Source organism: Fringilla coelebs (genome assembly GCF_963513975.1).
Source record: "Fringilla coelebs genome assembly, chromosome: 10".
Lineage (NCBI taxonomy): Eukaryota > Metazoa > Chordata > Aves > Passeriformes > Fringillidae > Fringilla > Fringilla coelebs.
The window spans coordinates 6,268,906-6,281,814 of record NC_140036.1 but is presented as its reverse complement, the minus strand read 5'-3'; the positions used below and the strand labels follow the sequence as shown (position 1 = coordinate 6,281,814).

Genomic DNA, 12,909 nt, shown 5'->3' with positions numbered 1-12,909 from the left:
ATTGTTGCTTTGCTTTTCCAGGGCTTACTAATAAAACTGTTTATTCTTCTCACTCTAAATACGTGTTTCCAAACCACTGAGTACATGATGTGTTATATCTCCCAGAAATATTATATCTGGTTTTGTATACAGTTTAGAGTTTTTAAGGTGTATTCATCCAGTTTTATAGATGCCCCTTTAGTTTTTCTCTTCTCTCATTGAAATTAAGTTTTGGGCTCTGTGTGGGTTTTTTCTTTTCACTCTTAAAGGCTGTGTTGGGTGCTATGATTATTGACAAATTATGTTGATACCTGTTTTATTTGAAAGTTAAACTGGACTTTGGTAATTTAGGAAATACATGTAATTGAGAAGACTTTTTAAAACACAATGTATGTGAATAGGTTTTAACTGAGAACTTAGTCCTGAAGTAAAATAGGCTTCTCAATTTTTAATGGATTAAGATAATTTCAATTCTCTTCACTAAATACAGAGTGAGAGCTTCATGGCAGAGGTAAAACTCAGCTTAGAAAAGGACACAAAGTGAATCGAGTCAGGAAAGATTTCAGGGATGTACGCCACTCCTCAGTTGTACTTTATAGACCATCTGTTACATATTAAGGATTCACCTGGAAATGGGAAAATTTTGCTTTTCACTAATCTTCAAGACTATGGGTGTGAATAATGTTGACCACTGTAATGTTGAAATGTTGTGTTGTCGCCATGAAATCTGATGAAAACTTTCGCAGCATACTTACAGTGTTAAATGAGTTTGCCAGAAAAACAAATGGGGCTGTGCTGTGGTTGGCTGGGGGAGACATGGTGGAAGCAAAAACAGTCAGGCCAGAGCCATTGCCTACTGCCAGACAAGCAGAAACACTCCTTGTGCTTTCCATGACTTCTGTAAACTGGGTCCTGAAAAGTGGGGGAAGGAATGGGGCAGAGCAGTGGGTAAGTGCTGTTCTCCACTCCGAGCGCTTGCTGATGCTCCCTTGGCAGCCCTTGGAGCTCTTGCGCACCCTGGCAGCCCTGGGAGATGTTGGGAGCGTGTCTCATGGTGTGCACACCCTGCCTCCTGGTCCCAGAGAACTGCACCACCATTGTTGGAAGGTGTTGGAGGATCTCCCCGGCCTCAGCTGGGGATCAGTGACACCCTCCGAGTGCCCAGGGAGGGCTGGTGCTCTCTGGGTTCTGCTCATGAAAGGTAAACATGGCCGTGACTGCGGAGAAACTGAGGCTATGGCAGGTTATTAGAAGAAGCCATAAATAGATAAGAATAACATTAGAATCAGGGCTATAAACCAGTAAATAGCAAAGGTCAGGAGGTTCCTCTTTGACTGAGGGGTGTGCTGCCAGTGGGAAGAGCAGCAGAACCAGCATGCAGTGAGAGAAAGGAGCATTCCTGCAGCAGAGGGGTTTCGCAATAGTACCTGTCCACTGCTCTGAGACATACTGGGAAACTGCTTCATTTAGCCAAAACAAAACTTTCAGGATTGAGGGAAAGATTAAAATATATCTGCATGTACAGATGATTTCCAAGCTGAGAAAATATATTTTCAACTGTCACATAGTGGTGTTCTCTTGGTTCCTGGTTTTATGTTGATATATTGCATTAGTAATTGTTTCTTAATGGTATGAAAATTACCATGCACAAAATTAAATTGCCATTGTCACAACTGAGGTTGACAGTATTACCCAGTATGAAGTAGATAACAAATATTATTTCAGGAAGAAGCAAAGGCAATTCAAGAAATCAGTATTTCATTTGCTTTGTAAAACTGTACCTGTACTAACATAGAGAGACTTGGTGTGCTCTAACTGTGCTTGCATATTTTGAAATGCATATATTTCTAATGCTCTTTTTTAAAGGAATAAAATACCAGAATGAAAACATTTGCATAATATTTAGGATGTTTAAATTACCTTTATTTATCCTTTATAGAATGACTAGTACTGTTAGCTGTTAAGCTGCTTCTATTATAGTCTGAATTTTTGAAGCCATGCAGTGGCTCATTAATCCGGTTGAACTTTTTGCGAAACCTGAGAGACTTACTCTTTGTAATGTTAATGATGTTGGGATGGATTTTGTAGCTCTGCAGTTTGCTTAATTTTTCTGAATTTTCTCCAGTAACAAAAGAAGATTGTGAAGTGATGAAGAGAAGATCATGCAGCAGCAGCAGCAAAAAAAAAAAAATCTTAGTTGCTCTGGGTTGTATGGTTAGATATTTAGATAGTGTCTAGTTGCAGAGGCAATAATATGTCAGAAAACTTTATTTGTATACTGATTGAATTTTAATCAAGACACAAGAATTTTCATTTATAGCTATTGTGTTCTTCTATTTTCAATTTTGGTAACTTTGTTTGATTTACAATGCAAAAATTAATCCTATCAACTCCAGTGTTTAGGTAACAGGGAAGAGTGGAAGATCTTCATTAAAGAATAACAGTGATACAGTTGCTGCTTCTGGTGCTGAGCTGGCTCATGTCTTGGCTGAGCTCTTTGGAGCCTTTGGTGTGGAAAATATGCCTCAGTCAAGAAACCATACTGGTCCTGGGCTGAGCAGTGTGAAACCTCTCAGTGGGTGCATAGAGAATGTGGATATCTGTCATCCAGGGCACTCGGCATGGAAAGTGCAGAACCATCAGGAGTGGCTGTGAAAATGAAAGATGGTGCTCCTTTGATTTTGCAGACAAAATTGAAAGCCTTGGGCAGCTGCAGACATGACACTAGTCCTCCTGCTTTACCACTTCTGCTTGGCCGCAAAGAGCGGAAGGATGGAAAATGATACTAATTCCTGGTTTGAAAGCGCATTACAGGACAGATGATTCCTCTTTCCCTACTTTTTCAAGAGACAGCCTTTTTCAAAGCATTCCTGTTATTGTTGCACTCTGCATACTCTTATATGTATCACTGAGCTGTTTGTTTAGCAGCAGAAAAACTGATATTTTGATGTAACAAAATCATGTTGTGTTCATTTATTTTGTTCTTTCATTACATTACAGGTACGGTAAGAATTGAAATGTTCAGGAACATGCAAAATGCAGAAATCATAAGGAAAATGACAGAAGAATTTGATGAGGTAGAGTATACAAATAGTTGTTTAAAGCATTATGAAATACATTACCATATACTTCTGGTTTAAATTAAAAATGCAGTGGCTAGTGGATAAATAATGTCTCAGTGTGGGAAAGTGCACTGACAAGCAAAGCAGCAACTTCAGCTGTTGGATGCAGAGAAGCAGGGCGGAGAGATGTTCATCAGGGCAGGCAGGAAGAGGAACTGGAGAACCCTCATCCCACTGAGAGTGGTGGTGGCATTCTGGGTGCTGAACTTCAGCTCTTGGGAGTGCCATCTTACAACAAAGAGCTCCAGATTCCTGACACATCAGATTCATGAGACAGGATTACAGGATTCTGCTCTGTTTTCTCTGAGCAAATTAATGTTTTGTGCATTTTAAATAGCAATTTAAACCAAATAGGAACTTGACATGAAAATTACCATTTTGAAACAGTTATAAAGAAATAATCTTTCAAAAGATCTGAGCATTTTGTTTGAAACAAGTAAATTACAATTCAGACTGGGTATCTTTTTTCAAAATAAAAGTGTTCCTAATGGTGAATGTTTTTTAGTTTTGAGATTTTTGAACTGTGGTTTTTTATTTTTTGTGTATAAAAAGCTGAGTATTCTGAGCGTTCATTTTGTTTAGTGAGGAAAACTAAAGCTGGAGCAGGAGTTTCTGTAGGACAGCAGTGCCTCTGACCAGTTCTAAATGAAATGCCAAGGCTGTGATTCAGAAAGTTAAGCATCCACTTAATATTAACCTTAAGTGGATGGAGAATGACACAAACTGTCAATCATACAAGCCTTTTTTCAGGTTTTGACCATAAATACTTTGAAATATTCCGGTCTCATCCTTTGCTCCCACTTCCTAACCAAGGATACAAGGAAGAGAATTGAGTCTTGATATTTATTTTGGACTATACAGAGCCAATACTGCAAGTAGAAAACAGTTACAATGACATCTTTGCAAAAGTGGTTTCATGCCAATAAACCTCCCTGTTTATTGAAGAATAATGTGTTGTTTTTATTTGTTATTTTCCCTTGGCTTGAAGGAACAAGATAATGTTTATTTTAGAACCATAGACCACAATGGGTACACCAACATTAAAATAAATCAAATGGGGACACCTTTAATACTTGATCTTTTTCTTCTGTGGTTCTGCAGGACAGTGGTGATTATCCCCTGACCATGCCTGGGCCTCAGTGGAAGAAGTTCCGCTCCAACTTCTGCGAGTTCATCGGGGTGCTGATCCGGCAGTGCCAGTACAGCATCATCTACGACGAGTACATGATGGACACGGTGATCTCGCTGCTCACCGGCCTCTCCGACTCGCAGGTCCGCGCCTTCCGGCACACCAGCACGCTGGCTGGTGAGTGAGCTGCCTGGGGGGCTCTGTCACACAATTGCTGCTGCTTATCCACTGCCAGGAGAACTTGTCATTTGCATTGGGGTGGACCCTGACCAACGGTAAAACCGTGGGAAGCTTCATCAAATCCATGTACCACATATGGTACAACTATACTTAAAATACTCCTTTTTTATTTGGAAAGTTCTGAGGCACATAGGGATTCCTGTCATCCCCAGGGCCTCCAGTGAATCCTGACAATCAGGAGTGGCATGCTTATGTCTTGTATTTTGTTATTAATTGTTCACTTGTTGTACAGAATGTTGGTGTAATTATATATTTTAGAGTATAAATTTATTCTAAAGAAGTATCAGGACAGTTGTATTATCAAAGGTAATCTGTGCCTTAACTCTGGAGAAGCATAAGGTTTGGGATTAGTGGGTCATGGTTGTAAGGCTCCCTGTCCTCTGCCTGCAGCCATACCACCTTCTAGTGCAGCTGCCTCACCTAAGGAAAGCCCTGGGTGTATCATTAGATAGAAATGGGCTTTCCATGTGTATTTCATCACACCTACATGAGATGTCTCCTCTAAGAGGAATGAACTGCTCTCCACAAGGAACTATTTTTCTCAATTACAAAGCGCTACTGGAGTGGCTGGCTTGGGTGTAGGTGTCTACAGCTGGTCATGTCAGGTGGTAAGAAATCCATCTTATTGCAAGGTTCATAGATCATACCAGATATTTGAAACTCTTACAGCAGACATTTTTCATAATCTGAATGTTCCTCTGACCAGTATTTATCACTATTTAGTCTTTCCACAGTCAGCCGCATACACTTTTTTTCAGTTTCAAGTGTACCAATACCCAGTGTTGACCAAATACAATCAGAATTTATTTAAAATTTCATCTCTTGTTATGAATCAAAGAAAGAGGCAGATTTCCAATTATATTGAAAAAACAACTCCAGATTTGAGTGGATTTTGATTTTAAAACTGAAACCCAAACCCTTCAACTCACAGTGACTGAACTCCTTTGGAAACGCATTCCCTTGTGTTCTTCACCACACTTAGCAATGGGATGGTAAAACCGTGAATTATGCAGGCTTAAGCTTCCAGGTTTGGAGTTTCCTCTTCAAGTTCAGTATTCCAAGGTGAGCACTGTTTGAGCCTAGATAACCTGCTGGAAATCCATGCCTGTTATTTAAACTATTCCCTTCCATCTGATGCTGTCTGCAGTTCTGGGTGGTTTTGATTTGCTGTTTGCTCAGACTGTGGTTGATTGGTTCATAGGGAAGAGTTTATATGAGGTCTGCACTCTGGTCCCTGGGATTGATTGGTCCATCCCTGCATGGGGTGGATGTTCGGAAAGTATGAGGGGCTTGATTAAAAGACAGGAAACAGAAGCACTTAAAACAGTTATTTCCCAAGACCTGTGCTCTGTAGAATAAAGAGTTTCCACTGTTTGGAATGGATTCTGTAGCTAGAAGGTTGCAGCAAGAATAAGCTGATGCTAAAGCTGAGGTTCATCACAATTGACTGCAGTTATTTCAGCCACTTCTTGCATTAATGACACACTTAGCTAACATTGCTTCATGGATAGGAGCTGCTAAAGATCTCAGCATTTACCAGTGACAGTACCTGCCATTTATTTACTTATTTGCTTGTTGTAACAAGCTTGAGGCTTTGCTTTGATTCTACAAATTTCCTTCAAGCTCTTTTTAGCACATTTAATTGTATTGCAGTCCCAAACAGCAGATGTCAACATGATGCCATTGAGCTCATTCTTGAAAATGCTTTTGAAAATCTATTTGTAGACTGGCATTTTTTTCTTGAAGGAGTGTTTGTAGGTCCTTGTTTTCAGTTTTCCTCTATGCTAGTCAGTTGGAATAAGAGATTATTCACTGTGGGAAGAAGTACCTGTAGGTTGCCAGTTTTGAGCTATAGCAGTGCAAATCAATCCAAGTAGCCTCACTTCTCTATTTGTGTGGTTGCTTTTCTACCTTGAAGCAATGCTGCATATTTAGAGGAGCACACAGAGAGGATGGGATAGTTTGTTGCATTATTTTGCTGTTTTTTCAATATTGTAAAATGTATTGTACTATGTAACCACACAGAACTTTGGGAAGGCCCTTATTAATGTTTTTTGTAAAAATAAATTTTAGTACCAAAAACCAGACACAAGCAATATCATATCCAGCATGTGTGAAAATAAAAATTACATTTTTATATGGCTGACTTCCAAGCAATGTCAGACCTGCATTCACAGAAGCTGTGCTGTGGTCCCTTGTGACCTGAGCCATCCTCAGCAGCCATTGCTTAAGGTCACCCTTAGTATGGAGCCCTTTCTGCTGGCCCTCTCCTGTGCAGAAATGGCTGTAACTCCCCAGCAGCTGCCTTCATGGTGCCCTGATGCTGCAGGCTCAGGTGTTGGCTCCTTGGTGCACTCAGAGCTTGTCTGGAGAAGACAGCAATGAGCACTGTCTGCAGCTCAGTGTGGGGTATAGACTCTGCTTTCTGACTATGGGCCAATCACCTGGGTATTGCCTGGGTGGAAGTGCCTATGCAGATGGCTGTGCCAGGGTTGAGAGGATTTTTGCTGTGAAAATGGATCTGCTGAGAAAATATTTCCTGAGCCCTGACTACAGGTAAAGAGTCATAATCTGTCTTGTGCCTTTGCAGCTATGAAGCTTATGACTGCTCTTGTGAATGTTGCCTTAAACCTGAGCATTCATCAGGACAATACACAGAGGCAGTATGAAGCTGAGAGAAACAAAATGATTGGCAAAAGAGCTAATGAAAGATTGGAGCTGCTGCTTCAGAAAAGAAAAGAGGCAAGTGAAAAGACAATTTTTTTTTTCCTGGTTCATGTACATTCCCTCCAACAGAAAGCCCAGGGTGGTTTGTGACTTGAGTACCACAGTGAGAAAGAACTTAGTTCTGCAGTGGTGTTTGTGTGATTTCAAGCAGACTACTTAAATCCTGTACTGCCACATTCAGTTGAGTTTGTGGTGCTGTTCTGCACGCAAAGGAGAATTCTGTTCTCAAGCTTCTATGAATGACCAGGAAGAAAGAATCTCAGACTGTAAGCAGTCACTGTTCTGGTGATGCAGAAAAATTCTGACAAGAGGATCACACGTTCCCTCCCTGCACTGCCCAGTTTTCCCCTCGATCACTGCAGTTATTCCACAGTGTCTCATTGCTACTTCTTTTTTAGCTGCTTTCAGGAAACACTGTGGAGTTGAGGCTATAGCACCTGTTCTCAGGGAGAAGGAGCTAGGGAGACATTAAAGTCGCCTTTAGTAAGTACCAGCCTGGCATTAGGTGAGAAAAACCATTAGAAGGTTGCTGTAATCATTCCTAAATAAAGTATTATATCACAGGAAACAAACATATGTAATGTGTAAAAATGCCAAGTAAAGATGCCAAGATGCCAAGTAAAACTCATAAAAGAAATTGAAAAATCAAAGTTTGTATTAGATTTAAATTTATGATTTTTAATATACTAGTTTTGAATTTTCTCCACCACTGTTTTACTCTGTGGCAATTAAGACTGGGTGCTTTGCTTGTGTGCACCTTGAATTCCTTTAGGTGTAACTTTGACTGAGAATTGCTTGACTTCGTAGTCTTTGTCTGGGGATAATTACAATTACATATTTTTATTTTACCCCTATGACTTGTAGCACAACTTTATTTGGTTTGCATAATTCTTGAAAAGCATGCATTAAGGTACAATGCAAGAACAATCTCTCCGGCCTAAACTGTGAGAGAAACATTTTAAATTAAATATTAAATTGCATGTGAGTTCTAAAGCATTTTGAAACACAAAATAGCTGGAAGAGAGTTTGTATTCCACATTTGTTGGTTGTTGCTTTGAATTTGCAGAGAACAAAGCCACTAATTCCCCTGATTACTTTGGGCTGGTGGCTCTGTGGTTGGGGACTCCTCTGTGCCGGTTCCCTGGCCGCTCTTTCAGAGCTGCAGGACATCCTCTCTTTGGGGAGCTGTAGCAAGGATGCCCAGGCTGCACAGGGCTGGGGAGCCTTGACAGGAGAAGGAACATTTCTTAGTCCTTACCTTTGGCTCTGTGTCTTCAGGGGCTCTCATCTCAGTGCTTATGACAGCTGAGCAAAGCATTGCCTGGGAATAGCCAGATCAAGTATGTGCACACCAGGGGCACCTGGGCAGAAGAGATCTGTTAGGATTAGATGGCTTAATGCTCTGTGGAAGAATTCCTGACATAATACTGTATATTCCCACTGTTTAAATACACTGAATTGACTGTGGCATTCTGTGCTGGCACTTCCTCAGTTGATTCTTTGGTGAAGTGCCGTCCTAACAACCCCTCCTGAGCACATGCATATGCATATGTTGGTTTTTGTCACAGACACATTTTATGAAAAATTCTTTCATTAGGATTTTTTCTCCTGAGAAAGCTGAGAGGCCTCAGAAACAAAATGTAAGCAGTAATTATCTGCTGCTGTGGAATGCAACAGGTGCATCTTTGACTGGTCTCATGTGATTCTAATTAATGGCTAATCACAGTCCAGCTGTCTTGGACTGTGTGGTCAGTCACAAGATTTTATTATCATTCCATTCTTTTTCCTTTGCTTGCAAGCCTTCAGATGAAATGCTGTCTTCTATTCTTTTAGTATAGTTTTAATACAATATATATAATAAAATAAGAAATCAAGCCTTCTGAAACATGGAGTCAGATCCTCGCCTCTTGCCTCTTCCTGGGACCCCTGTGAACACCACCACAGGTCTTCATGAGCTGAGAGAGGGACAGTTCACCAACTGAGTGTATCAAGTTTATCTGAAGCAGAGGAAATGGAGCACTTCCTGAAGTGTTTCATTCTCAGACCATCATCTACATGCCTGGTGGGAGAGCCATGCATGGAGCTCTGTCTTATCAATGAGATTTTCAGCTCAAGTGGATTATTTATGTAGAAATATGCCAAAAGCAGAGAAAGTTGTCTTTTTAATATCTGTTAGTAGTAATTTAAATTTTGTGCTTGTCATACTGTCTTTTTGAGCTTCCACACCTGCTTGCAGAGTCAACAAGAGAATGTTTCTCTCATTTTTTTACCTCTGTTTAAGAGGGGGAGTGTTAAATCATTTTTGCATTGGTAAGAGCAGGAATCCCAAGACGCAGATGCTTCCTCAAGATACTTGAGGTTAAGCACTCAGATTCGAGTGCATGATTTGAAAAACTTGAAAGTGTAGAAAGCAGTTAGAGTTTCAGAGAAAATTCATTACTGAATCTAAAATAGATTTGAGAATTATTTCCTTTAAATGCTAGTACACAGAGGTAATAGTGACCTCGCATGGACCTACTGAATCTCTGATTCTGCTTCCACAGCAGCTGTGCCCCAGCACCTGGATACCTGTACTAGATGATAATTGACCATGTCTATAGTGAACTGTAAATTCTGTGCAGAAGAAGAGGGAGGAAGCCATCTGTGCTGTCATTTGTGCTGCTCGGGCTTCTACCATGCTGCTTCACTTTCCACTCCCAGAGATGTCAAAGTACACTTTTTCCAGAGTCTCAACTTTCTCATGACTCAGAAGGTCCATCCTCTCCTACCTGTCTTCTGTGGTGTGGTTTTATACCAAGAAATCATTCCCTGAGTTCTCTGTGAGCTCTAGTAGCTTTTCAGAAAGCCTCCTGAGGCTTCTTGGTTCATTCCCATCCTCATTTTACTGCACAGCCTGTGCTAGGCTGTGTCTGCCTCCATGTTGCTGTGGATGTTTCCCTGCTTGTAGCCTGTGGAGCCATCCAGCTAAGGGGTGGTTAAGAACTCAAAGTCCCCTTTGGGTTATGAATTCTCAAACAAGCATTTAGTCTGTGCATATTTGGGTTGCACAGATGATGCAAATAGTGCTTTTCCCAGAGGCCATGTCTAAATATGCTTGGTTCATGTATGCAGAGCTGATGTGGACCCAGCTCTTCCCTTGGTACATACTCCCTTTTATTATTGTAAAATTAGTTTCTCTGGCAGCCTTTTGACAATTTAGTCTGGAGCCCTCAGTGCCTTGGTTTCTCCACATGCAAAATGGAGACAGCGCCTCCTTACACTTCAGTGAACTGGGAGGCTTCACTCCCTGAGTTCTGAGGCTACTTCAGCTCAACCTGAAAGATGCATTAGAAATATTTGGCTGAAAAATAGAAGCCCTTAGGGAAAAGTGTTTCACAGCTCATGCCATGCAGGAGGTCAAAACAGCTGATCACAATTTTGCCTCTGGCTTTAAAACCTTTTATCTGTTAAATATATACATCCATAATTATACAGGTTTAATTATTTTATGCATATGTGCACTCCACCAGTAAGGCTCTGTTGTGGTTTTCCTACTGTGAGAGTGTGGGCAAATTTACATTCCCACATTGTGGTGCTGTGCTTGGACTGTAATGAACACCTTGATGGAAGAACGATGGCTGCTCCAAAAACTGCTTGGATTAAATTGCTGTCATCTTATTAACAAAGCTTCATTTAGGTGTAATTAAGTTATACTTAGTTTAGTACAAGATCTGACAGTATGAGAATACTGTAATTAATTCCAAGTTGTGTTAACATATTAATTGACACAAGGTAAGCTTCCCATAGTACTTGCAAAATGTGCTCATATTACTCAGGAAGTGAAAAGATTTTAAAGAAAATGTTTTTATTTATAAAAGCATGCTCATAATACCTTTTCATTTGGAATTGGGTTTGGTTCCTTGCAGGCTAAGGCCTGGATGTCAGGTGTGCTCCAGTCCTGGAAATCTTCCTGCTTCTGAAACCCAGTTACTGTGGGTGCTGAAGTTCAAGCAACTGACAGTCTTTTATTTAAGATTGAGAATATCTTCAACTCCTGTCCTTTAACAGAACATTAATTTTTTTCAAAACTAATCTGTAACCAGCTTTGTTTCTGCTGTCATTCATTCTGCTCTGTGTTTCCCTGTGAGCACAGCACAGCTGAAATTACTGCACACATTGTCTCTGTCTCATTTTCAGTAGCAAAAGTTTGTGATCACTTCAAAGAACTAATTTGAGAGACTAAATTGATGTTTGTAGTGAATGTTAATTTTCTTCCATTAAGATATTGCATATATAATGTAAATATTTGTATGTATATGCACACAATACAGGCGTGTGCTGGAAAAGCAGAAGTGGTGAATTTACTCAAGTGTTCTTCCAAGGTCTTCTAAGGTTTCCTAGTAGGGAACTGTAGAATACCAAATTATAATAAACAATGATCTTTTATTTATTTTGTGTTTTGTTTTTCACAGCTACAAGAAAACCAAGATGAAATCGAAAATATGATGAACTCTATTTTTAAGGGTATATTTGTTCATAGATACCGGTAAGAAAATGCATGTTCCAGTAGGCTCTGCTAACAAAGTGTGGTCATAAGGAAAGTCAAGGGCAGTTTCTGGGTTGATTTTCTTCTGATGTAATATTCTAGATGCTGCAGGATCACTGTCAAAACCACTTGAAGTTATGGAAGAATATACAAATCGTAACCTCTATTCGTAACTCAGTACAGCCATCCACACAACTTTCTTTTAATTCAGTAGACAGCTTTAAAGGGTTGTGGGAGACATAGGCTTTGAATCTTTGCATTTTGTAAAGAAAAGTTGTCCATGTTGGGAGCACAAAAATGGCATATCTAAAGAATAATCAAATAATTACTGCGAATCATAGGATAGCAGTTGTTCTCCAGCCTGCATTTCCTTTTGTATGTCTTGGGTGTAAACAACAAATTTGGAATATGGTTTACCAGAGAGCAGTTGTCTTTTAAAATGGATTTAGGGTTGTTGTGTGTCACAAGATGCCTCAGAGCATCTGCATCACCTTGGTGCATCCAGCTCTTTAAATGTTAATTGACTTGCTGAAATCAAAAGATAAAATTCCAGGGTACCAAACTATGCAATTAACCTTTCAGATTTCAGTTCTGCTTTAAAAGTTTATAATTTATGGAATCTTTTAGAAAGATTGAAGGAAAAAAGGGTGTATGAGAAGGGGGTTAGAAGGTGAAGAGGAACCCACAGTTCAGTTGGACAGAGGGATGATTGTAATTTGGAGAAAAGCACACAGGAAACTGGGAAGGTGCTTGTGCTGACAAACATGTGAGTGCGAGCAGCACAGTGGCTTTGGAGGGTGTCTCCTCAGTACCTGAACGTGGAAAGAAAGTTCATGGTTTATGGTCAGGAAGCCTTGAGCTGCTTGGCAGCAGGTGGATGGGTATGCAGAGCCAGCAGGTACACGAGTGTGCTGGATCAGTGTAGCTCTCACACCTAGGAGAGCAGCTTTCATGGCATAGGTAAAAAAGCTGAAGAAATTAAATTCTGAGAGTGTTTCCATTTTTACCCCTTCAGAACTTAGTGTATTATATCAAACAAAACAGTGGTTTAAAATATCCTCTTAGTAGAGGAAAAAGACTCAGCCTTTTGGTGGTTTGCATTCTGGTGCTTTTGCTTTTTCGTTCGAAATCCTCCTTTTGTAAAAAAGTTTCTTTTCATGCCTCCTGCCACCACTAGTAAAGATCCG

The 12,909-nt window shown here is 40.2% G+C and overlaps 1 protein-coding gene across 2 annotated transcripts in view; it reads left to right on the top strand.

Moving 5' to 3' along the window:
* The window catches only part of STAG1 (STAG1 cohesin complex component), a 152,712-nt gene that overhangs the window by 84,698 nt on the left and 55,105 nt on the right, over positions 1–12,909 (top strand). For both annotated transcript variants that reach the window (XM_084212629.1, XM_084212628.1), the window contains 4 exons: positions 2,980–3,056; positions 4,203–4,407; positions 7,061–7,212; positions 11,649–11,722. In XM_084212629.1, the coding sequence (XP_084068755.1) occupies positions 2,980–3,056; positions 4,203–4,407; positions 7,061–7,212; positions 11,649–11,722 (508 nt within the window). The remainder of the gene's footprint in view (positions 1–2,979; positions 3,057–4,202; positions 4,408–7,060; positions 7,213–11,648; positions 11,723–12,909) is intronic.